This window comes from Hemitrygon akajei, chromosome 10 (assembly GCF_048418815.1).
Source record: "Hemitrygon akajei chromosome 10, sHemAka1.3, whole genome shotgun sequence".
Lineage (NCBI taxonomy): Eukaryota > Metazoa > Chordata > Chondrichthyes > Myliobatiformes > Dasyatidae > Hemitrygon > Hemitrygon akajei.
Window position 1 is genome coordinate 176,917,255 of NC_133133.1, and position 27,572 is coordinate 176,944,826.

A 27,572-nucleotide genomic window follows, 5' to 3' on the forward strand; every position below is an offset into this window, starting at 1 on the left:
ATGATGGAATAGTGGAGCAGACTTGATGGGCTGGATGGCCTAATTCTGCTCATATGTCTTATGGTCTTACAGCAATCCCATTTACCAGTGACTGGTCTGTTACCTTCTATAAACTGACAATTCAAGTGTTCTACAGATACTTCCTAAATTTGAGATTACTTGCATCCACCACCCCTCAGGCAGTGTATTCCTGTTTCCAACCTCCCTCTGAGTGAAGAATTCCTTTGAGTTATACAGCACAGAAACAGACCCTTCAACCCAGCTGGTCCAATCTTACTATCCAAGCTGGTCCTTTCCTCATATCTCCTCTAAACCTTGAACAACACATACAAAATGCTGGAGAAACTTGTGATTCAAGACACAAATTTATTTTTCACATGTACTATGAAACATACAGTGAAAAGTGTCATTTGTGTTAACAATCAACACACCCAAGGGTTGCAAGTGTTGCAAAAATTCCATCACTCAGCCAATCAGGCAGCATCTATGGAGGGGGGAGTAAACAGTCAACATTTTGTGCCAAGACCCTTCATCCAGACTAAATGTTTTATTCCTCACTTCTGCCCTGGGGGGTGGGGGGAAGTTTCTTACTATCTACCTTGCCTATGTGTCTCATTGATTGATAGATCGATTAGTCATAGATCAATGACATTTTCATTACTTTGAAAACATTTTCTTCAACAATTGCAGATGTTTGAAATACCTTGAAGCACTTGGAGCCAGAACAAGTGTGAAATGGAGTGTGAGAGTATGTGCAGAAGAATTTGAGCCCTTCATTCCCAAAGCTCTTCCACATTGGAAACTTGTATTGATTCAGAGGTGCTGGCATAGTCAGCATTGATTGTCTGTCAGTAATTATCCCTCAGAGTGACTGACCAGCTGGGCCATGTAGATTCACAGAGTCATACAGTGTAAAAACAGGCCTTTTGGCCCAACTGGTCCATGCTGACCAAGATACACATTCAGATTTACCACACATACATCAAAACATACAATGAAATACTTCATTTGTGTAAATAATCAACAGCCTAGGGATGGGATGAGCTGGGGGGGAAGCCTCCAAGTGTCGCAAACATAGTATGCCCACAAGGCTCAGTAGAACAGCACCTAACACAAGCAACAAAACGACAGTAAATCAAGCTCCCTTTCCTCCCTCCCTTCCACCCAGTCCTCCAACCTTGGATCTCCAGGCTTCAGACATAACGCTTAGACTTCCAGTCAATCTTTGGGCTCTGTTCTTCAGTATTGACCTTTTGGACCAGCCGAAGATGGGTCCCTGAACTCCAGACTCGAACACCGGGTTTGCTGAATGACCAGCTGTCACACCACTTGCTTGCATGGACATTTGACAATAGAACACACCAACTGTGACAGCCCAACATCCAAGGATGTTCTTTGTCACTCGTCAATGTTGCTAGCTTTCAAGTGTTGAGTAGAAACCTTCAACACATGTCTGCGTCACTTTAAACATGAAACTCTGAGTGAAGAGTTGAGCTCTAGATGCTTCACATCCTTGTCCCTAAACTCTAGCCTGACCTTTAAATCTCCTCTCTGTCCCTAAAACTATCCTTAAGAACTTAACAGCTAAGTCTGACCCACGATCTTGTTGGAGATTGCAGCTTGGCACCATCTTAAAAAAAAAGACGTGTTTGACTTTTAACTGATCACTTCACATTGCTGTTGGTTCGGAGTCAAATATGGGCAGACTGAGTAAGGAGTACAGGATTCCTCTTGACAGACATTAGGAGACATGTTTTATAATCACCTTATGCCTGGCTTTGTTGGAAACATCCTGATAGCATTGAACAGTGGGATTGGCTGATGGACTCACTTGTCATGGGACATCCAGTATACATAAGAACATAAGAAATAGGAGCAGGAGTAGGCCATCCGGCCCATGGAGCCTGCCCCGCCATTCAATAAGATCATGGCTGATCTGTCCATAAACTCAGCTCCATCTACCTGCCTTTTCTCCATAACCCTTAATTCCTTTACTATGTAAAAATCTATCTAACTGTATCTTAAATATATTTAGTGAAGAATCCTCAACTGCTTCCCTGGGCAGAGAATTCCACAGATTCACCACTCTCTGGGAAAAACAGTTTTTCCTCATCTCCGTCCTAAATCTACAGTGAGGTCATTACACCGAGGATACCGGAAGAGAGAAAGGGGGTGACGATGAGGAAGGAAAGGATGCTTGAAGTACAGGAGACCCCAGGGGATGTACCTCTCGTAAACAGGTTCACCTTCTTGGAAGCTGTCAGGACAGAAGATACTGCCAGTCTGAGAGGCGGACAGGTCTGCGAGCCGAAAATTGGTGCAGAAGCAGAGCCGAGGAGTCAGACATCAGGAAGAGCTGTGGTAGTAGGGGATTCCATAGTCAGAGGTACGGAAAGGGGTTTCTGTGGCAACAGGCGAGATTTAAGGATGGTGTGTTGCCTCCCTGGTGCTAGGATCCAGGACATCACGGACCGATTGCAGGGAATCCTCAAGGGTGAAGGAAGAACAGCCGGGAGTGGTAGTGTATGTCGGCACAAATGACATCGGGAAGAAGAGGAAGGACATTCTGCAGCGGGACTTCAGAGAACTCAGAAGAAGGCTGAAAAGCAGGACTTCCAGGGTGGTTATCTCTGGTTTGCTTCCAGTTCCTCGAGCTGGAGAGGGCAGGAACAGGGAGATAATGGATCTGAATGTGTGGCTGAGGAACTGGTGCAGGAAGCAAGGATTTACATTCTTGGACCACTGGGATCTGTTTTGGGGTAGGGATGAATTGTACAAAAGGGACGGGTTGCACCTTAATAGGCGGGGGACCAGCATTCTGGCAGTCAGGTTTGCCACTGCAACACGGATGTGTTTAAACTAAGTAGTGGGGGGAGGGGATGAACTGGAAATATAAGGATGGAGTTAAAGGGAAAGTGAAAATAAGAAAAGTTAAAAAGGACAACAGAATCAATGGAGTAGAAAGCTCAAGAAAAGATCATACAGTATGGCCAAGTGAAATAGGAATTGATATGAAAGGAGAGGGGAGTACCGAATTAAAAGTATTATATATGAATGCACGAAGTATAAGGAATAAAGTAGATGAGCTTGAGGCTCAGATGGAAATTGGCAAGTACGATGTCGTGGGAATAACTGAGACATGGCTTCAAGCGGACAGGGCCTGGGAAATGAATATTCAAGGCTATACATCTTATCGAAAGGACAGACTGACTGGCAGAGGGGGTGGGGTGGCTCTGTTGGTGAGGAATGATATTCAGTCCCTTGCAAGGGGGGACATAGAATCTGGGGATATAGAGTCAGTATGGATAGAACTGAGAAATTCTAAGGGTAGAAAGACCCTAATGGGAGATATCTACAGGCCCCCAAACAGCAGTCTGGATGTAGGCTGTAAGTTGAATGAAGAGTTAAAATTGGCATGTCGCAAAGGTAATGATACAGTTGCCATGGGGGATTTCAACATGCAGGTAGACTGGGAGAATCAGAATGGTACTGGATCCCAAGAAAGGGAGTTTGTGGAGTGCCTCCCAGATGGATTCTTAGAACAGCTTGTACTAGAGCCTACCAGGGAGAAGGCAATTCTAGATTTAGCGTTGAGCAATGAACCGGATTTGATCAGGGACCTCGAGGTAAAGGAACCATTAGGAGGTAGTGACCATAATATGATATGTTTTAACCTACAATTTGAGAAAGAGAAGGGAAAATCGGATGTGTCAGTATTACAGATGAACAAAGGGAACTATGGAGCTATGAGGGAGGAGCTGGCCAAAGTTCAATGGAACAATACCCTAGCAGGGAAGACAGTGGAACAACAATGGCAGGTATTTCTGGGAATAATGCAGAAGGTACAGGATTGGTTCATTCCAAAGAGGAAGAAAGATCCTAAGGGGAGTAAGGGGCGGCCGTGGCTGACGAGGGAAGTAAAGGGCAGTATAAAAATAAAAGAGAAGAAGTATAACATAGCAAAGATGAGCAGGAAACTGGAGGACTGGGAAGCTTTTAAAGAGCAACAGAAGATAACAAAAAAGGCAATACGCCAAGAAAAAATGAGGTACGAAGGTAAACTAGCCAAGAATATAAAGGAGGATAGTAAAAGCTTCTTTAGGTATCTGAATAGCAAAAAAATAGTTAAGACCAAAATTGAGCCATTGAAGACAGAAACAGGTGAATTTATTATGGGGAACAAGGAAATGGCAGATGAGTTGAACAGGTACTTTGGATCCGTCTTCACTATGGAAGACACAAACAATTTCCCAGATGTAATAATGGCCAAAGGAACTAGGGTAAAGGATGAACTGAAGGAAATTTATATTAGGCAAGAAACGGTGCTGGATAGACTGTTGAGTCTGAAGGCTGATAAGTCCCCGGGACCTGATGGTCTGCATCCCAGGGTACTTAAAGAGGTGGTTCTAGAAATCGTGGATGCATTGGTAATCATTTTCCAATGTTCTATAGATTCAGGAACAGTTCCTGCTGATTGGAGGGTGGCTAATGTTGTCCCACTTTTCAAGAAAGGAGGGAGAGAGAAAACAGGGAATTATAGACTGGTTAGCCTGACGTCAGTGGTGGGAAAGATGCTGGAGTCAATTATAAAAGAGGAAATTACAACACATTTGGATAGCAGTAGAAGGATCAGTCCGAGTCAGCATGGATTTATGAAGGGAAAATCATGCTTGACTAACCTTCTGGAGTTTTTTGAGGATGTAACTATGAAAATGGACAAGGGAGAGCCAGCGGATGTAGTGTACCTGGACTTCCAGAAAGCTTTTGATAAAGTCCCATATAGGAGATTAGTGGGCAAAATTAGGGCACATGGTATTGGAGGCAGAGTACTGACATGGATTGAAAATTGGCTGGCTGACAGGAAACAAAGAGTAGTGATTAGCGGGTCCCTTTCGGAATGGCAGGCTGTGACCAGTGGGGTACCACAAGGTTCGGTGCTGGGACCGCAGCTGTTTACAATATACATTAATGATTTAGATGAAGGGATTAAAAGTAACATTAGCAAATTTGCCGATGACACAAAGCTGGGTGGCAGTGTGAAATGTCAGGAGGATGTTATGAGAATGCAGGGTGACTTGGACAGGTTGGGTGAGTGGGCAAATGTATGGTAGATGCAGTTTAATGTGGATAAATGTGAGGTTATCCACTCTGGTGGCAAGAACAGGAAGACAGATTACTATCTAAATGGAGTCAAGTTAGGAAAAGGGAAAGTACAACGAGATCTAGGTGTTCTTGTACATCAGTCAATGAAAGCAAGCATGCAGGTACAACAGGCAGTGAAGAAAGCTAATGGCATGCTGGCTTTTATAACAAGAGGAATTGAGTATAGGAGTAAAGAGGTCCTTCTGCAGCTGTACAGGGCCCTGGTGAGACCCCACCTGGAGTATTGTGTGCAGTTTTGGTCTCCAAATTTGAGGAAGGACATTCTTGCTATTGAGGGAGTGCAGCGCAGGTTCACAAGGTTAATTCCCGGAATGGTGGGACTGTCATATGTTGAAAGATTGGAGCGACTGGGCTTGTATACACTGGAATTTTGAAGGATGAGAGAGGATCTGATTGAAACATATAAGATTATTAAGGGATTGGACACACTGGAGGCAGGAAGCATGTTCCCGCTGATGGGTGAGTCCAAAACTAGAGGCCACAGTTTAAGAATAAGGGGTAGGCCATTTAGAACAGAGATGCGGGAAAACATTTTCACCCAGAGAGTGGTGGATATGTGGAATGCTCTGCCCCAGAAGGCAGTGGAGGCCAAGTCTCTGGATGCATTCCAGAGAGAGTTAGATAGAGCTCATAAATAGCGGGGTCAAGGGATATGGGGAGAGGGCAGGAACAGGGTACTGATTGTGTATGATCAGCCATGATCACAGTCAATGGCGGTGCTGGCTAGAAGGGCCAAATGGCCTACTCCTGCACCTACTGTCTATTGTGTATTTTCCCCTGAATCTTGAGGCAATGTCCCCTAGTTGTAGTCTCACCTACCAATTGAAACAGCTTTCCTACTTCTATCTTATCTATCCCTTTCAAAATCTTGTATGCTTCTATAAGATCCACTCTCATTTTTTTGAATTCCAGAGAGTATAGTCCCAGGTGACTCAATCTGTCCTCATAGGTTCACCCCTTCATCTCTGGAATTAACCTGGTGAACCTCTTCTGCACTGTCTCCAAATCCTTCCTCACGTATGGAGACCAGAACTGCACACAGTACTCCAGGTGAGGCATCACCAGTAGCCTGTATAGTTGCAGCATGACCTCCCTGCTCTTGAATTCAATCCCTCTAGCAATGAAGGCCAACATTCCATTTGCCTTCGTAATAACCATCTTAATACCAATGCTGCTGTTCCTTTCATCAACCCAGTCTTATTTCTAGATACAGCAGCTTTTAAAAATGAAGTACAGGAAGATTACCTGAATCAAATACTTCCAAATATTGGTGATAGACCTAAACTGCACCACATTCTGCAGCCTCATGTCCCTCAGTCCATAATCCCTGCTCACCAGAAATGACAGTGCTGGGAATGTTGGCACATGAGTGAATTCCAACACTGCTTTGTGCATCCTCTCTTGGATCTGGGGTATTTTGGTGAGGTAGTGTGTGTAGTCTCTCTCCAGTGTGGGTGGCTTCTCTCCTGTGAGAGTGGTTTCTCTCCTGTGATGGCTTCTTTACAGTGGACAGCCTATTGAAGAAGAGGTAAAAAATTTAAGGGCATGGTTTGAAAGCCCATTTCCATGGGCAATCAAATTTAAGAATGTCCTACAAACCTTGTTTATTGTCTGAATGAAAGCACTTTGTGAGGTTGATCTGCTCAGTGTGTTTTCATTGAAGTTGCTGCCCTGTGAATGTCCCAATCATTGTAGTTCTAGAAAGACAAAATTCAGCTTAAAAACCTGAGAGCTGCACACAAAATTTTGTACAGGATGTGTCTCACTCCTGTACAGCTTTATAAGTGTGAGGTAGGTTGTTTGGTTGAGTGATATCACAACAACAACCTTGTACTAAACATCAGTAAGCCCAAGGAATTGATTGTGGAATTCAGGAAGGGAAAGTTAGGAGAAGACACATCAGCCCTCATTAAGAGATCAGCAGTAGAAAGAGCGAGCAGCTTCAAGTTCCTGGGCAACAGCATCTCAGAGCATCTATCCTGTGCTCAACATATTGATGTAATGAAGAACCAGCAGCTATACATCATGAGGAGTTTGAGGCATCACCAAAGTCTCTAGCAAATTTCTACAGATGAACTGTGATACATCTAACAATATGGTGGTGTGCCCAGTTGCAGCAGCCACTCGCTCCAACTAATGGAGTAATTTTAGATCTTTTATATCATTTTTATGATCTCAAGACACTACAGGACCTTAAGAACACAAAATATTGTAAGTCTACCTCACTAGCAGGTTAGCAGAGAGCAGATGAACTGCTCAGCATGGGCTTATTAGAGTCATCAGATACTACAGTAAAAACTCAGGACCTTCAGTCCACAATTTGGCAACCATTATTTTATTTACTCCCATTGTCCAGAACCCAGACCAGCATCCATGAACATATCCAATTTTCTCATAAATGTTGAAATCAAACGAATAATCACAATTTGCACTGACAGCTCATCCCACACAGAAGTTCATCCTGAGGTTCTCCTTAAACATTTCACCTTTCACCCTCAACCCATTACCTCTATCTGTAGTCTTATCCAATCTCAGTGGAAAAAGCTTGTTTGCATTTACCCTATCTGTACCCCTTATAATTCTGTGTACCTCTATCAAATCACCCTTTGATCTTCTGTTTTCTAATATAGTCCAAAGTACAGAACTATACTTTTCCATATTACTCAGGTCCTCAAGTCCTTGTAAATTTTCTCTGTACTCTTTCAAACCTATTTACATCTTTCCTGTAGGTGACTAAAACTGCACACAATACTCCAAATTAGGCCTCACCAATGTCTTATACAACTCCAACATAACAGAACATAAAATACAGAAATTTACAACACATTACAGGCCCTTTGGCCCACAATGTTGCGCCCCCATGTAACCTACTCAATAGACTGCCTAGAATTTTCCTAGTGCACAGCCTTCAAATTTTCTAAGCTCTAGGTACCTGTCTAAGGGGCTTTTATAAGTTCCTATCGTATCCGCTTCTACCACTGCCACCGGCAGTGCATACCACATACCTGCCATTCTCTATGTGAAAAACTTACCCCTGACATCCTATCTGTCCCTACTTCCAAGCACCTTAAAACAATGCTCCCTCATGTTAGCCATTTTAGCCCTGGAAAGAAGCCTCTGGCTATCCACTAGATCAATGGCTCTCATCATCTTATACACCTCTATTAGGTTACCTCTCATCCTCCGTTGCTCCAAGGAAAAAAGGCCAAGTTCACTCAACCTATTTTAATAAGGCATGCTCTCTAATCCAGGCAACATCATTGTAAATCTCCTCTGCACTCTCTCTATAGTATCCACATCCTTCCTGCACACAGTGAGGTGACCAGACCTGAACATAGTACTCCAGGTGGGGTCTTATATAGCAATAACATTACCACATGGCTCTTGAACTCAATCCCACAGATGATGTCCAACACACCATACACCTTCTTAACAATGCTGTCAACCTGCGTAGCAGCTTTGTGTCCTATGTACACAGATCCCAAGATCTTGCTGATCCTCCACACTGCCAAGAGTCTTACCATTAATATTACTGTATATTCTGTTTTCAAATTTGACCTACTGAAATCAACCACTTCACACTTACCTGGGTTGGTCCATCTCTTACTTCTCATCCCAGTTCTGTATCCTATCGATGTCCCACTGTAACCTCGGACAACTGTCCAGACTATCCACAACACCCTCAACCTTTGTGTCATTGGGAAACTTACTAACCCATTCCTCCACTTCCTCATCTAGGTCATTTATAAAAATCACAAAGAGGAGGGGTCCTAGAACAGATCCCTGTGGAACACCACTGGTCACCGATCTCCTTGCAGAATATGAACTATCTACAACCACCCTTTGCCTTCTGTGAGCAAGCCAATTCTGGGTCCACAAAGCAAGGTCTCCTTGGATCCCATGCCTTCTTACTTTCTGAAGGAGCCTTGCATGGGGTACCTTATCAAATGCCTTGCTGAAATCCATATACGTTTCCACTGCTCTACATTCAATGTGTTTTGTTGCACCCTCAATTAATTCAATCAGGCTCATAAGGCACGGCTTTCCCTTGACAAAGCCATGCTGACTATTCCTAATCAGATTACGACTCTCCAAATGCTCATAAATCCTGCCTCTCAGGATCTTCTCCAACAACTTGCATACCACTGAAGTCAGACTCACTGGTCTATAACTTCCTGGCTTATCTCTACTCTCTTTCTTGAACAAGGGAACAACATTTGCAACCCTCCAATCCTCCAGGACATTTCCCGTCCCTATTGATGATGCAAAGATCATCGCAAGAGGCTCAGCAATCTCCTCCCTTGCTTCCCACAGTAGCCTGGGGTATAACTCATCCGGTCCCAACTTAATATTTTTCAAAAGCTCCACCACATCCTCTTTCATAAAGTCTATGTGCTCAAGCATTTCAGTCCACTGTAAGTCATCCTTACAATTGCCAAGGTCTTTTTCCCTAGTGAATACTGAAGCAGAGTATTCAATTAAGTACCTCCTCTGACTCCATGCACACATTTCTACTCTCGCACCTGATTGGACCTATTCTCACATGGCTCATCCTTTTGCTCTTCACATACTTACAGATTACCTTGGGGTTTTCCTTTATCCTGCTCACCAAGGCCTTCCCATGGTCACTTCTGGCTCTCCTAATTCCATTCTTAAGCTCCTTTCTGGTGACCTTGTAATTTTCCAGAGCTCTAACAGTACCGAGTTTCTTGAACCTTTCGTAAGCTTTTCTACATCCTTTGTTCACCATGGTTCTTTAACCCTAGCATCTTTTCCCCTGTCTCAATGGAACTATGCAGCTCTATGCAGAGCTTCATGCAAATGTTCCCTGAACATTTGCCACATTTCTGCCATGCATTTCCCTGAGAACATCTGCTCCCAAAGTTCCTGCCTAATAGCAGCATATTTCCCCCTACCCCAATTAAATGTTTTCCCAGATTGTCTGTCCTCTCCCTCTCCAGCACTATGGTGAAGGAGAGTAGTGGTCACTATCTCCAAAATGCTCTCCCACCCACCAAGAGATTTGACACCTGACCAGGTTCATATCCCAACACCACATCAAGTACGACCTCTCCTCTAGTTGGCTTATCTACATATTGCATCAGGAAACTTTCCTGAACACATCTAACAAACTCCACCCCATCTAAACCTTTGCACTAAGGAGATGCCAATCAACATTAGGAAAGATAAATTCTCTATAAAAATCACCCAGTAGAATTATTGCCCCTTCCCTATTTCTGAGTTCCACCCATACTGACTCAGTAGACAACCCCTCCATGACTTCCTCCTTTTCTACAACCATGATACTATCCCTATTTAGCAATGCTATGCCCCCTCTCTTTCGCCTCCCTCTCTGTTCTTTTTGTAACATCTAAAGCCTGGCACACTCAGCAGCCATTCCTGCCCCTGAGATGTCTATGTCTCTGTAATGGCCACAACATCACAGTTCCACATATTGATCCACGCTCTGTTCATCCGCCTTGTTTATGATACTCCTTGCATTAAAATAGACACATCTCAAACCATCAGACACAGTGCATCTTTGCTCTAACATCTGCCTATCCTTTCTCACAAACTCCCTACAAGCTGTCTCTACTTGTGCTCCAACCTCCCATCCTCCACCTCATCACTTCAGTTCCTACCCCCCCCCCCCGCTAATCTAGTTTAAACCCTCCCCAATAGCATTAGCAAACCTCCCCACCAGGATATTGACCCCCCTCGGATTCAAGTGCAACCTGCCCTTTTTGTACAGGTCACACCTGCCCCAGAAGAGGTCCCAAAGATTCAAAAATCTGAATCCCTGCCCCATGCTCCAATCCCTCAGTCACGCATTTATCCTCCACCTCGTCCTATTTCTATATTCACTGTCACGTGGCACAGACAGCAATACCAAGGTTACTACCTTTGAGGTCCTGCTTCTCAGCTTCCTTCCTAACTCCCTGTATGCTGCTTTCAGGACCTCCTCCCCTTTCCTACCTATGTCATTGGTACCAATATGTACCATGACCTCGAGCTGCTCACTCTCCCACTTCAGGATATTGTGGACGCACTCAGAAACTTCACGAACCCTGGCACCTAGGAGGCAAACTACCATCCTTCTTTCTTTATCATGCCCACAGATTCACCTATCTGCCCCCCTAACTACAGAGTCCCCTATTACCCGTCCTCCTCTTACATTCCCTACCTTTCTGAGCCACAAGGCCAGAGTCAGAGGCAGAGGCACGGTCACTGTTGCTTTCCCTAGGTAGGACCCCCCCCCCCCCCCCGTAATTATTATTAAGGGGACAGCCACAGTGCTCTCCACTACCTGATGCCCTCCCTTCCCTCTGCTGACTGTCACCCACTTATCTGTCTCCTGTGGCCCCGGGCTGACTACCTGCCTGTATCTCCTGCCTATGACATCCTCACTCTCTCTAACAAGACAAAAGGGAACCGGAGCTGCAGCTTGATGATCTAACTCTGTCTCTAAGGAGCTGCAGCTCGATGCACCTGGCGCAGATGTGGCCATCAGGGAAGCAGGAATTCTCCTGGACAACCCACATCTGACACCCAGAACAGAAAACTGACCTCACAGTCATACCCATTATTCTAATGCGCTGAGCCCTGCAAAACACTCCTTTTTTAAACTCTTCTCCCTGACCTGTGCAAAGCTCTCTCTCTCTTCGAATTGATTGGTCTGCTGCTAATGCCATCCCATCTTCTGCACTCAATACTGTGATTTGTGAAGGCTAAAGTGCCAAAAGTTTTCTTTGCAACCTTATCTACCAGTAATGCTACATTAAATGAATTATGGACCTGTATTCCCAGATCCCTTTGTTTTACCACACTTCTCAGTGTCCTACCTACCCTGGCTGGTCCTACCAAAGTGCAAAGCCTCACACTGGTCTGCGTTAAATACAATCTGCCATTTTTCAGCCCAATTTTCCAACTGATCTAGAGCCTGCTGCAAGCTTTGATAGTATTCCTTACTGTCCACTACACCCCCAATCTTGGTCTCCTCTGAAAATTTGCTGATCTAGTTTATCACATTATCATCCAGATCATCCCACATCGATATGCCTTCTCCCACTTCGACACCTCTTCAGCCTCTCCCACCTGGATCGCTCTTAACCCACTCTTAAGTCAACATCTCCTCACACTCTCCCACATGAACATCTCTTCATCCTCTCCGTCAACATACCCTCGCCCTCTCCCATGTCAACATCTCTTCACTCACTCCCACATCGACATGCTCTCACCCTCCCCCACATTGACATCTCTTCAGACTCTACCACATGGACATCTCTTTACCCTCTCCCACTTATCTCCTCACCCTCTCCCATGTCAACATGCCTTTGCTCTCTCTGACGTCAACATCTCCTCTCATTCTCCCACATCAACATGCTGACAGCCTCTCCCATGTTGATAAGCCCTCACTCACGTCGCCTTCTCCTCATCCTCCCCAACAGTGACATCTCCTCGCCCACTGGCTCCAACTCACACTCTCTCCCACCTCCTCACCCTTTCCCACATCGAAATCTCCTCACCCTCTCCCACATCGACATCTCCTCACTTCTCACATATTAACATCCTGTCACCCTTTCCCATGTCAATATGCCCTCACCATCCTCCACATCAACATCTCATATTCTTCAACATTAACGTGCTGTCACCTTCTCCCATATTAACATCTCCTCCATCTCTCCTACAGCTACATCCTGTCACCCTCTCCCGTTGACATTTCCTCACCCTCTTCTTTGTCGATATGCTCTTGCTCATTTCCACGTAGACATCTCCTCACCCTTTCCCATGTCAACATCTTTTCACCATCTCCAATGTTGATATGCTGTCACCACCTGCCACATTGATATGCCCTCACCATCTACCACATCAACAACTTCTGAGCCTATCCATCAACAAATTTCATCATCCTCTCCCAACTCTATATCTCCTCATCCTCCCCAATATTAACATGATGTCACCTTCACCCACATCGACCTCTCCTCATTCTCTTCCTATCACCCTCTCCTATGCTAACATATCGTCATCCTCTCCCACGACGACATCTCCTCACCCTCTCCCACGTTGTCATCTCTTCACCCTCTCGCACATTGACATCTCTTCACCCACTCCCACATTGATACTCCCTCACTCTCTCCCACCTCTACACCTCCTCACCCTCTCCCACGTTGACATGCCATCACCTCCCATGTCGATAGCTCCCTTACCTCTCCCATGGTAACATCTCCTCGCCCATCTCCACATCGACTTCTCCTCAGCTTCTAACAACTTAACATCTCCTCGCTCTCTCCCATGTCAACATCTCCTCGCCCTCTCCCACATAGACATGTCCTCGCCCTATCCCACGTAGACATCTCTTCAGACTTTCCCATGTGGACATCTCTTTACCCTCTCCCAGATCGACATGTTCTCACTCTCTCCCACGTCAACATCTCTTCACCCACACCAACGTGCCCTCGCCCTCTTCAAAGTCGACTTATCTTCACCCTCTCGAACGTCAACATCTCCTCAGCATCACCCTCGACATTTATTCCCCCTGCCATGTTGACATCTCCTCATCCTCTTCCATGTCGATATGCCCTCACCCTCTTCCCTCATCTACATCTCATCTTCAACGTCGACATGCTATCACCTTCTCCCACATTGACATGTGCTCACCCTATCCCATGTCGGCATCTCTTTACCGTCTCCAAAGTTGACATGCTGCCACCCTCTTTCACGTCGATATGCCTTCACCACTTACCACGTCAACATCTCCTCAGCCTCTCCAAAATTGACATGTTGTCACCTTCTCCCACATCGACCTCTCCTCATTCTTCCTACATCAACATCCTCTCATCTTTTCCCATGCTGACATATCCTCACCCTCTTCAACATCAACATCTCTCACACTCTTCCGCGTCGACATCTCTCACGCTCTTCCACATCGACATCTCCTCAGCTTCTCCCACATCAACATCTTCTCACTGTCACCCATGTCGACATGCCCGCACCCTCTCCCACGTCAACATACCCTCATCAACATCTCCTCACCGCCTCCCTCGTCAATATGCTGTCATCTTCTCCCACGTTGACATGACATCACCCTCTCCGACATCAACATCCTGTCACTCTCTACTTCACTGACATGCTGTCACCCTCTCCCACCTTGACATCTCCTCACTCTCTTCCACATCGACATGCCCTCAGTTGCTCTCACATCGACATCTCCTCAGCCTCTTTCACATCAACAATTCCTCACCCTCTCCCACCTCGCCATCTCCTCGCCCTCTCCCACATTGACATCTCTTCATCTTCTCCCACATCGACAACTCTTCACCCTCTACTATTTCAACATCTTCTCACCCTCTCCCACATCGACATCTCCTCAGCTGCTGAACGCCAACATACCTTCTCCCACATCGACAACTCTTCACCCTCTACTATTTCAACATCTCCTCACCCTCTCCCACATCAACACCTCCTCAGCCGCTGAACGCCAACATACCCTCCCCCATCCCATAAGCATAATCCATTACCGTCTCTCATGTTGACATCTCCATAAAACCTTAAGACATAGGAGCAGAATTAAGCCATTTAGCCCATCAAGTCTGCTCTGTCATTCAACCATGGCTGAGCCTTTTTCTTTCTCCTCCTCAACCCCATTTCCCAGCCTTCTCCCTGTAACCTTCATGCTATGTCCGATCAAGAACCTATCAATCTCTACTTTAAATTCACCCAATGCCCTGGCTTCAGCAGTGCACATGGCAACAAATTCCGCAAATTCACTACACTCTGGCTAAAGAAATTTCTCTGCATCTCTGTTTTGAATGGATGCTCCTCTATCCTGAGGCCGTGACCTCTTGTCCCAGACTCTCCCACCATGGGAAACATCCTTTTCACATCTACTCTGTCTAGGCCTTTCAACGTTTGAAAGGTTTCAATGATATCCCCCCTTCATCCTTATAAATTTCAGTGAGTACAGACCCAGAGCCATCAAACATTCCTCGTATGATAACCCTTTCATTCCTGGAATCATCCTTGTGAACCTCCTCTGGACCCTCTGCAATGTCAGCACATCTCTTCTAAGATGAGGAGCCCAAAACTGTACACAATACTCAAGGTGAGACCTCACCAGTGCCTTATAAAGCCTCAGCATCACATCCCTGCTCTTGTATTCTAGATCTCTTGAAATGAATGCTAACATTGCATTTGCCCTCCTCACTACTGACTCAACCTGCAAGTTAACTTTTAGAATGTTCTGCACAAGGACTCCTAAGTCCCCTTGGATCTCAGATTTTGGGATTTTCTCCCTGTTTAGAAAATAGTCCACACATTTAATTTCTACTATCAAAGTGCATAACCAAGCATTTTTCAAAATTATATTTCATTTACCACTTTCTTGTCCATTCTCCTAATCTAAGTCCTTCTGTATCCTACCTGTTTCCTCAACACTACCTGCCCCTCCACCAATCTTCGTATCATCTGCAAACTTGGCAACAAAACCATCTATTTCATCATCTAAATCATTTATATACAGCATAAAAAGAAGTGGTCCCAACACCGAACCCCACGGTACATCACTAGTCACTGGCAGCCAGACAAGGATCCTTTTATTTCCACTCACTACCTTTTTCCAATCAGCCAATGCTGTAACCATGTTAGTAACTTTCCTCTAATACCATAGGCTCTTAACTTGGTAAGCAGCCTCATGTGTGGGACCTTGTCAAAGGCCTTCTGAAAGTCCAAATATACAACATCCACTGCATCCCTCTCTCTACCCTACTTGCAATCTCAAAAAATTCCAACAGGTTCGTCAGGCAGGATTTTCCCTGAAAGAAACCATGCTGCCTTTGTCCTATCTTGTCCTGTGTCACCAAGTACTCCATCACTTCATCCTTAAAAAGTAACTCCTACATCTTCTCCTCACCCTCTTCCATGTCGACACGCCCTCACGCTCTTCCACGTCAACATCTCCACACCATCACCCACGTCGACATGCCCTTACCCTCTCCCACATCCATATCCCTTCACCATTTCAACATCTCCTTGCCTTCTCTCACGTGGATATGCCTTTGCCCTCTCCCTCATCGACATGTCCTCGCCCTCTCCCTCTTCGACGTGTCCTCGCCCACTCCCTCGTCGACATCTCCTCGCCCTCTCCCTCTTCGACGTGTCCTCGCCCTCTCCCTCTTCGACGTGTCCTCGCCCTCTCCCTCTTCGACGTGACCTCGCCCACTCCCTCTTCGACGTCTCCTCGCCCTCTCCCTCTTCGACGTGTCCTCGCCCTCTCCCTCTTCGACGTGTCCTCGCCCTCTCCCTCGTCGACGTCTCCTCGCCCTCTCCCTCGTCGACGTCTCCTCGCCCTCTCCCTCTTCGACGTGTCCCCGCCCTCTCCCTCTTCGACGTGTCCCCGCCCTCTCCCTCTTCGACGTGTCCCCGCCCACTCCCTCGTCGACGTGTCCTCGCCCTCTCCCTCTTCGACGTGTCCTCGCCCTCTCCCTCTTCGACGTGTCCTCGCCCTCTCCCTCTTTGACGTGACCTCGCCCACTCCCTCTTCGACGTCTCCTCGCCCTCTCCCTCTTCGACGTGTCCTCGCCCTCTCCCTCGTCGACGTGTCCTCGCCCTCTCCCTCTTCGACGTGTCCCCGCCCTCTCCCTCGTCGACGTGTCCCCGCCCACTCCCTCTTCGACGTGTCCTCGCCCTCTCCCTCTTCGACGTGTCCTCGCCCTCTCCCTCTTCGACGTGTCCTCGCCCTCTCCCTCTTCGACGTGTCCTCGCCCTCTCCCTCTTCGACGTGTCCTCGCCCACTCCCTCTTCGACGTGTCCTCGCCCTCTCCCTCTTCGACGTGTCCTCGCCCACTCCCTCTTCGACGTGTCCTCGCCCTCTCCCTCTTCGACGTGTCCTCGCCCTCTCCCTCTTCGACGTGTCCTCGCCCTCTCCCTCTTCGACGTGTCCTCGCCCACTCCCTCTTCGACGTGTCCTCGCCCTCTCCCTCTTCGACGTGTCCTCGCCCTCTCCCTCTTCGACGTGTCCTCGCCCTCTCCCTCTTCGACGTGTCCCCGCCCTCTCCCTCGTCGACGTGTCCTCGCCCACTCCCTCTTCGACGTGTCCTCGCCCTCTCCCTCTTCGACGTGTCCTCGCCCTCTCCCTCGTCGACGTGTCCTCGCCCTCTCCCTCGTCGACGTGTCCTCGCCCACTCCCTCGTCGACGTGTCCTCGCCCTCTCCCTCTTCGACGTGTCCTCGCCCTCTCCCTCGTCGACGTGTCCTCGCCCACTCCCTCGTCGACGTGTCCTCGCCCTCTCCCTCTTCGACGTGTCCTCGCCCACTCCCTCGTCGACGTGTCCTCGCCCTCTCCCTCTTCGACGTGTCCTCGCCCACTCCCTCGTCGACGTGTCCTCGCCCTCTCCCTCTTCGACGTGTCCTCGCCCACTCCCTCGTCGACGTGTCCTCGCCCACTCCCTCGTCGACGTGTCCTCGCCCTCTCCCTCGTCGACGTGTCCTCGCCCACTCCCTCGTCGACGTGTCCTCGCCCACTCCCTCGTCGACGTGTCCTCGCCCTCTCCCTCGTTGACGTGTCCTCGCCCACTCCCTCGTCGACGTGTCCTCGCCCTCTCCCTCTTCGACGTGTCCTCGCCCACTCCCTCGTCGACGTGTCCTCGCCCTCTCCCTCGTCGACGTGTCCTCGCCCACTCCCTCGTCGACGTGTCCTCGCCCACTCCCTCTTCGACGTGTCCTCGCCCACTCCCTCGTCGACGTGTCCTCGCCCTCTCCCTCTTCGACGTGTCCTCGCCCACTCCCTCTTCGACGTGTCCTCGCCCTCTCCCTCTTCGACGTGTCCTCGCCCTCTCCCTCGTCGACGTGTCCTCGCCCACTCCCTCTTCCACGTGTCCTCGCCCTCTCCCTCGTCGACGTGTCCTCGCCCTCTCCCTCGTCGACATGTCCTCACCCTCTCCCACCAACGTCTCATCATGCTCTCCCACATCAACATCTCGTCAGTCTCACCTATGCAGACATGCCGTCATCCTCTCCCACGTCAACTTCTCCTCACCTTCACCCACGTTGACATGCCCTCACCCACTCCCACAAGCACAATCCATCACCCTCTCCCATATTGATGTCTCCTCACCTTCTTCCATGTCGATATCGCTGGGGAATCGCTCTTCTGCCAGAGATGGGAGACTGCCTTTTTATCGCTAGGGGATCTTTCTTCTGCCGGAGATGAGAAACTGCCTTTTTATCATTGGAAAATTGCTCTTCTGTCAGAGAAGGGAGACAGCCTTTTTATCGCTGGGGAATCGCTCTGCTGTCGGAGAGGGGACACTGCATTTTGATCACTGGTGGGATAGCTCGCTGCCGGAGATGGAAAGGCCTGCCACTGGTATTCTGCCTTTAGGATATAGACTTGGACTGCAGACTTTTTTCTCCAGTTTTATAGTTTTTCAGATTTTGTGTTTGTTGCCCAATTTTTCTCTTTTTTTCCTGTGCGGGGAAGGTTGATTTGGAGGTCAATGTGCCTGTTCCATTTTCCTTTGCTTTTTTTGTACAGGGATGAGGGATATGGTGGTTGATGATCACACTCCCACTCGCCCTCAACCCCACTCACACTCAAACTCATTCACTTCCACCCACTCACCCTCAATTCCACTCACACCCTCTCACTCACCCTCAGTCTCACACTCACCCTAAACACCACTTTCTCAACCCCACTCATTCACCCTCAACAAGACACACATCCCTGCACTTGCCCTTAACACCACCCACACCATCTCTCACCCTCAAACCCCCTCACACCCTCCACTCGCCCTCAACCCCACTCACACACTCCCACTCACCCTCAAACTCATTGACATCCTCCCACTTACACCCTCCTACTCTCCCTTAACCTCATTCACTTCCACCCACCCACCTTAAACCCTACTCACATCCTCATACTCGCTCTCAACCACACTCCCATACTCATACTCACCCTCAACCCAATTCACTTCCACTCATTCGCTCTCATCCACACCCATACCCTCGTACTCACCCTCAACCACACTCAAATCCCACCCACATCCTCCCACTCGCCCTCAACCTCATTCACTTCCACCCACTCGCTCTCATCACCACTCACACCCTTGTACTCACCCTCAAGCACACTCACACCCAACCTCATTCACTTCCACCCACTCGCCCTCAACCCTACTCAGTTTTGTACTTGCCCTCAACCACACTCAGTCACTCACCCTCAACCTAATTCACACTATTGCACTCACCTAACCTCAAGCCTACCCATACCCTACACACCAATTCAGCACTCATCCTACAGCCTTCACTCTACCCTTCACCCACCTCTATTCCCATCGACATCCTACACCCCCTCACCCTACACATTCATCTCCACTACACTACTCCCATCTCCATTACCATACACCTACCCTACATCCAGCTCCACTACGCTTCACCTATCGCCACTACATTACACTCATCCCCACACTACACCCATCTCCAATGCCCTACCCCCACCTCCACTGCTCTATAACCATCTCCACTAGCCTACACTCACCTCTGCTACCTAACCTATCTCCATAACCCTATACTCATCACTACTACCCAATAACATTTCCACTACCCTACACACATCCCCACTAGCCTCCAATCACTCATCTTCCCTACCCCACAGCAGTTTCCTCTTCCTTACACCCATCTCGCAACCCTACACTCACTTCGACCCTACACACATCTCTACTGCCCCACACTCATCTGCACTAACCTACACTCATCTTCACCACCCTGCACCCCTCCACCATCGACGCTCACCTCCACTACCCTACACCCACTTCCGCTAACCTTCATCCACCTCCACTACCCTACACCCACCTCCGTGACCTTACACACATCTCCGCTAACCTACACTCATCCCCACTACATTAATTCCACCACCCGACACACATCTTCACACTACACTCCCCTCCACCCATTTCCACTGCCCTACACTTATCTCCACCTCCCTATGCTCATCCCCACGACCCTACACCCTTCACCACAACCTTACTCCCACCTCCACCACCCAACAACCATTTCCACTACCCTAATCTTATCTCCAGTACCCATCTCTGCTACTCAAAACCCAGCTCCATTACCCTCAAACCACCTTCACTATTTTTCACCCCACTCTACTACACTACACTCATACCCATCACTGTCATTCCACTACTCTACAATGAACTCTACTACCCAACACTCATCTCCACTACCCTACACCCATCTCCATGGACTCTGTAACCATTCTATTACTCTGCGCACATCTCCATGACCATGTGTCTATCTCCACGACCCTGCGCCCAGCTCCACTAACCAACACTGACTGCCACTACTCAATATTCATCTCTGCTATCCTACCACCTCCACTACCCTACACCCACCACCAGTACTCTACACTCATCTCCACTACTTGATATTCATCACTGCTACCCTATACACACTTCCACTACCTTACATGCTCTTCTAATGACCAACACCCACCTCGACTGCCCTACACTGATCTCAACTGAAATTCATCTCCACTACCCTACCCTCAACTCCACAAACCCTACCCTGCACTACCATTCACCCAATTCCAATACATTACTCGTCCCCATCCTACACCATTTTCCACTCCATTACACTGATCTCCATCCGACACTCATCTCCACTGCCCTACACTCATTTCCACTACCCTATATTCAACTAGACTTCACCCATCTCCATTACATAACATTTATCTCCACTACCTTCCGCTCATCTCCACTATGCTATGCACTGTGCACTCATCTCTACACTAAACACGCCTCCATAACCCTACACTCATTCCACTACCACATACTACCTCCACTACTTGACACTCATCTCCACTACCCTACATTCATCTCCAGTACTCCACACCCACCTCCTCTACGCCATACACATCCCCAGTACCCCATACCCGTCTCCACTACCCTACTCCACCCTCCTAAGCTCAACTCCACAAACCTTACACTCCACTATTCCTCACCCATCTCCATTACAAAACACTAATTCCCATCATACACCCACTTCCACTACCCTACACCCATCTCCAGTACCCTATAGCCATATCAACTGCACTACACTCATCTCCACTACCCTGCACCTATCTCCTCTACCATACACCCAGCTCCACTACCTTAAGCTGAACTCCACAAACCCTACACTCCACTACCCTATACCCAGCTCAACTACCCAACAGTCAACTCCAGTACACTAATCACCACCCTACACACTTTTCCATTCCTTTGCACTCATCTCCACACTAAACACGCCTCCATAACCCTACACTCATTTCCACTACCCTACATCCATCTCCGCTACCCTACACCCAGTTCCACTACCTGACACCCACCTGCACTAACACTCTTCTCCAACCTAAACACATATCCACTACCCTGCACCCATCTCCGCTGCCATACACTCACCTCATCTCCCTACAACCAACTCCACTATCCTACAGTCATCTCCATTACCCTGTGCCCACTTCCACTCTCCCCCAGTACCGTACACTTATCTCCGCTACCCTGCACCCACCTCCTCTATCATCCACTCATCTTCATTACCTTAACCCACCTCCATTAACCTACATCCATCTCCACTAACCAACACCTAACTCCACTACATTCATTCCACTACCTGACACTCATCTCCACTACCCTACATTCATCTCCAGTACTCCACACCCACCTCCTCTACGCTATACACATCCCCAGTACCCCATACCCATCTCTGCTACCCTTCTCCACCCTCCTAAGCTCAACTCCACAAACCCTACACTCCACTATTCCTCACCCATCTCCATTACAAAACACTCATTCCCACCATATACCCACTTCCACTACAGTACACTCATCCAACTACCCTACACTCATCTCCAGTATCCTATAGCCATATCAACTGCACTACACTCATCTCCACTACCCTGCACCTTTCTCCTCTACCCTACACCCAGCTCCACTACCTTAAGTTGAACTCCACAAACCCTACACGCATCTCTACTATCCGTACTAACACTTATCTCCTGCCTTACACCAACCTCTATCCCGTCCACTTCTCGACTTCATCTTCACCCTACACCCACTCTCAGCCCCTACCCATTTCAGCCAGCACCACCACTAACACCAAACACCCAGCCTCAACGCTCCCCACTCAATTAGGCCCCGCCCGCGCCGTTGCTGGGGTGACGGGACCGCCGGGTGATGGGTTAGGTCGGTGGGCGGGGCGAGACAGGACGCTGCGGGAGCGGCTGCAACTCGAGTGTCGGGCTGAGCCGGGCCTCGGGATGTCGGCGGTCGAGCGCGGGACCGAGGTGAACGTAGAGGCGGCGCTGGCGGCGTTGGAGAGCGGCGACAACGCCGAGCTGGAGCGGCAGTTGCGGGGATTCAACCGGCAGGTGAGAGACAGGCCGGAGGCCTTGGGCTGACGTGCGGCGACGGGGAACGATAACCCGCTACCGCCTCAAAACAGTTCAGTCCCTTCCATTCCCTTCCCTCCTCTCCTCGCTCCGCAGCGCATAGCTGCAATCCGCTTTCGACCACTGCTTCCCCCAATTCCACAACTTCAATTTCCCCTAATTCCCTTTCTCCAATTCTCTTCCTCCAGCCTTCCCTCAACTCCATTCTCCTCCTCCAGCCTTCCTCAAATCCCTCCCCTCCATTCTCCTTCTCCAGCCTTCCCTCAATTCTCTCCACTCCATTCTCCTCCTCCAGCCTTCCTCAAATCCCTCCCCTCCATTCGCCTCCTCCAGCCTTCCCTCAATTCCCTCCCCATTCTCCTTCTCCCCCAATTCCCTCCCCCATTCTCCTTCTCCCCCCCATTCTCCTTCTCCCCCCCCATTCTCCTTCTCCGCCCCCCCCCATTCTCCTTCTCCGGCTCGTAATTCCCTTCTCTTCCAATTATCTCCCCTCCCCCTCACTATCTCCTCCTCCCCTCACTCTCTCCTCCCTCTCCCCCTCTCTCCTCCCCTCCCCCTCACTCTCTCTCCTCCCCTCCCCCTCACTCTCTCTCCTCCCCTCCCCCTCACTCTCTCTCCTCCCCTCCCCCTCACTCTCTCCTCCCCTCCCCCTCACTCTCTCCTCCCCTCCCCCTCACTCTCTCCTCCCCTCACTCTCCCCTCCCTCTCCCCCTCACTCTCTTCTCCCTCTCCCCATTCATTCGCTCTCCCCTCCCCTCACCCACCCTCCCCTCTTCCCCTTCCACTCTCCTCCCACCCACTCTCCTCACTCCCCTCTCCCCTACTCTCCCCAACCTCCTCTTCCCCATTCTCCCCTCCCCACTCTCTCCCTCCCCTCCACTCTCTCCTCTCCCTCTATCCCAATCCTCCCATTCTTCCCCCAACTCTCCCTCTATCCCAATCCTTCCATTCTTCCCCCAACTCTCCCACCCTTATACTCACCCCCTCCCACTTTCTCCCTTTGCACACTCACCCACTCCCCCTCCCCAACTCACCCCTCCCCTCCCCCCACTGTCCCCCTTCCCTCCGCCCACTCACCTCCCACTCCACCCGCTTCCCCCATCCTGCCCTCTCTGCCATGACCCCACCCTGCTCTCGCTCCTCTGACCCCTCCCTTTCTCCACCAACCATCCCCTCACCCTCCAGAATTGTGGGGCTGGGCATATTGTGTAGGAAAATGTAAGGTTGAATTGGAGCACAATTTGACAGTGACATGAAATAACAGTATGTTTGATAACCTTTCCTAGTAGTTGGAGTACCCTGTTGCAGTGCTTACTCTTGTTTGTGATGTTTCGGACATTTTCTGTGTTTTATTTAACAGAACAGCCAAACTTTCAAGTTTGATCAAAACGAACAAGAAGCTAGAAAGGTAAGGAACTGATAAATACCCAACAACCTCAGAAATGTTTGCTCAAAATGCCCGCTCATTTAGCAGAGTATGACATTGTCAATGTACATAAATGGCATTCTCAACTGTTCATGTCAGAATAGATTTCTGCAGACTTTTGTTCCCACGTGACCTCCTGGTTCCTCTCCATCTTCATCTTCTTACAGAATCTCTTGTGTTTATGATTTGTTATTTCATCCTTACATTTAAATATTTTGTTTGATGCTGTTTAAATAATGCTTAACTTTAATTAAATAGTTAAATGGGAATGATGTTCAAGACCTTTGTGCAGGTACCACACACAAAATTTTGGAGAAACTCAGCAGCTCTCCATTATTCTCCCACATACACACAAGAAATTCTGTAGGTACTGGAAATCTAAAGTAACGCACACAAAATGTTGGAGGAACTCAGTAGCTGTACATTATCCTCCCACAGAAGCCCAGAGCCATGGGAATACATTATAAAACTTTGGTTAGGCAGTGCCTGGATTGCCCTCTGCCTCACTTTTTTAAAATACAGTATTTCTGTTTTTGTACATTCTTTTAAATCTATTCAATATACTTAATTGATTTACTTATTTATTATTATGTGTTATTTTTATTATTTTTCTCTCTCTGTCTGCTAGATTATATATTGCATTGAACTGCTGCTGCTAAGTTAAATTTCATGTCACATTCTGGTGATGATAATCCTGATTCTGATCCGGTCAGGACACTCTGAGAAGGTTGTCATTGCACCAAAGACATTGATTTATTAGGCATGCTTGAGACATCATTGATGAAGAGTCTCAGCCCAAAATGCAACTTTTTACTCCCCTTCATTGATGCTGCCTGACCTGTTGAGTTCCTCCAGCATTTTGTGTGTCAGGCAGACTGTACCTGTTGATACTATTGGTATCCTGTCTGAAATTTATTCCAGGGGTAATTGAATTGCTCATGTTTGGCAGTGGGTTGTGTTCAAGTTATAGATTATGTTGTTTTCTGCATAAAAAGAAAGCCTGATCTTTCATGATTTATTAGGTGTTCTGTGTTCTAGTAGTAGATGTCTGTCAATATTCTAAAGGTCTCAGTGGCAAAGTAATCATAATTGACACATTTTGCAGCCTTCATGCTATTGTTGTGGCAGTGAATTGGGTTTATGCACAGGTCCTGCAATGTCTGGGTGCAGGCAATGCCTTCAAATTTGGCTGGCTGAATACCTCAGTATAATTCCACAGTACAGTGGGAGGGTTTCTCCATGAGAGTATAGAAATATCTGGTTTGCTCATGATAACTGTCCTGTCCCTGGAGAAGTTCAAAGTAAATTTAATCAGAATCAGGTTTATCATCATCAGCTATTCCTGAATTTGCTGAGAGTGTGCTTTCAGGCTTCTGTACCCCCTGATGGTAACAATGAGAACAGGGCATGCCCTGGGTGAATGGACATCTCCTTTCTGAGGCACTGCTCCTTGAGGGTATCTTTGGTACTTCAGAGGCTAGTACCCAAGATGGAGCTGACTACGGTAATTTTATGATTTTCTGTAGCTTCTTTCAGTCCTGTGCAGTAGCCACCTCCCCCCACCCGTACCAGATTCAACCTGTCAGAATGCTCTCCACAGTATATCTATAGAGGTTTTTGAGTGCTTTAGTTGACAAAGCAAATGTCTTCAAACTCCAAATGAAATACAGCTAAATATTATCAAAGTGCATATAGCCTATGTCACCGTATATTACCTTGAGATTCATATTCTTGCAGGCATTTACAAGTAAAGCAATACAGTAAAATTTATGAAAAACTGTACGTTGGATCTAGGAGGAGGTACAGGAGCCTGAAGGCATATATTCAACATTTTAGCAACAGTTTCATCCCCGCCGCCATCATACTTCTGAATGGACAATGAACCCATGAACATTACCTCAATATTTTTTTCCTTTTCTTTGCTGTCTTTTTGCACAACTTATTTAATTAGAGTTTTTAATACATTTTTCATTGTAATTTTGTTTCTCATTGTAAGTTTTTAAAATTATGTATTGCAGTGTACTACAATAACTACTGTCAGTTGCATGGCTGTTGGACACTACACCGTGCTTGTAGTGAACAGTTTTTAAAAATAGCGTCACTTGCGTGTGTTTGTGTTCAAACCGCAGTGATTTTTGTCACTGATAGTTGGTGAGAAATCGCAGTAACACAATTCAGAACTATTTTGCTCACTGCGGTTTCAAGCATTCAGGCTTGGAGAACCCAGAAATGGCTGGGAGTCAAAATGAAATTATTTCACTACTTCAACAAATTAGGATCTATGAAGAATTTGAAGGTATAAGCAATCATCTTGAATGTTACAATGAAACTGAAGGTTTGAGGGATGCAATCATCTAGAGCATTGTATGAAGTATCTAGGTGTTTCCACTGATTTTGTTCATTTACAATCAATCACAAGAAAATGGATGATGAATTCCTCTGTCGATAACTATTGGAAACAGCTTCAGGTAACTAATAGTATTGGTAGTGTTCTAATTTGCTCTGTATTTCATTTAAATACATTGTTACTTTGTTAAATGGTAGTTATTTTTTATTTGTTTTTAACTATTTGCATGAAATTTTGGCGAATTGGGAAAACTGTATCATTTAATTGGGCCAAAATGTGTCCTAATTAATTGGAATCCACTCTGATTGCCAAGCAGAGAGAATTTTCTTTACACTTGGAAGTTTTGTGTTCAGAAGTGTAGAAAAAGAATCTCTTGTTGACTCAGAGTATGGCTTCTTACCAAGAAGAACAGCAAGGACATTAAACAATATGGCAAAACAGTTGACATCTCTATATTAGAGGGATAGAGCTGGTATGGAAGAGATACAGTCTCTTCTTTCAAATTTGGTATAATGAGAGGATTCCAGAGAACAGCAGTGTCAACATTTTTACAATTCTTAAGAAAGGAATTAAGTTGGAGTGTGGGAGTTTCTGAGCCATTGCTTTGTTCTCAGTGGGCAAGAAGATTCCTCACCATATCCTCATGAACCTATTTCATCCCCTTTTTGGGAAAATTCTGCTGGCATCTCTGTACAGTTTCAGACCATCTGCAGAGCAATGAACGTGACCTAAGTTGCTCACTAAATCGAGGAGGAGTGTAAGGAACAATCCAGGGCCCCAGTTTCTGAGCCATTGCTTTGTTCTCAGTGGGCAAGAAGATTCCTCACCATATCCTCATGAACCTATTTCATCCCCTTTTTGGGAAAATTCTGCTGGCATCTCTGTACAGTTTCAGACCATCTGCAGAGCAATGAACGTGACCTAAGTTGCTCACTAAATCGAGGAGGAGTGTAAGGAACAATCCAGGGCCCCACTGCATCCACGCTGATTAGAACATAAGAACGTAAGACATAGGAACAGAATTAGGTCATCTGGCCCATCGAGTCTGCTTCGCCATTCAATCGTGACTGATCCTTTTTTTCTCTCCTCAACACCAGTACCCGTCCTTCTCCCCATAACCTTTAATGCCATGTCCAATCAGGAACCTATCAATCTCTGCCTTAAATACACCCAACGACTTGGCCTCCACAGCTGCATAATGGCAACAAATTC

General features: G+C 47.4%; 1 protein-coding gene and 1 long non-coding RNA gene across 5 annotated transcripts in view; one reads left to right on the forward strand and one right to left on the reverse strand.

Moving 5' to 3' along the window:
* LOC140735006 (uncharacterized) overlaps positions 1 to 20,087 on the reverse strand; it is a 133,023-nt gene extending 112,936 nt beyond the window's left edge. For both annotated transcript variants that reach the window (XR_012100655.1, XR_012100656.1), the window contains exons 1-3: positions 18,274 to 20,087; positions 6,763 to 6,860; positions 6,499 to 6,677 (exon numbers count right to left, since the gene is read on the reverse strand). This is a non-coding gene — a long non-coding RNA (uncharacterized lncRNA). The remainder of the gene's footprint in view (positions 1 to 6,498; positions 6,678 to 6,762; positions 6,861 to 18,273) is intronic.
* A 2,232-nt stretch (positions 20,088 to 22,319) lies between these two features.
* ric8b (RIC8 guanine nucleotide exchange factor B) overlaps positions 22,320 to 27,572 on the forward strand; it is a 133,002-nt gene continuing 127,749 nt past the window's right edge. Inside the window, exons 1-2 of one of the 3 annotated variants that reach the window (XM_073059811.1) lie at positions 22,320 to 22,566; positions 23,948 to 23,995. In XM_073059811.1, the coding sequence (XP_072915912.1) occupies positions 22,456 to 22,566; positions 23,948 to 23,995 (159 nt within the window). In that variant the 5' untranslated portion in view covers positions 22,320 to 22,455. The remainder of the gene's footprint in view (positions 22,567 to 23,947; positions 23,996 to 27,572) is intronic. The other 2 variants (XM_073059809.1, XM_073059810.1) reach the window with 2 other exon arrangements.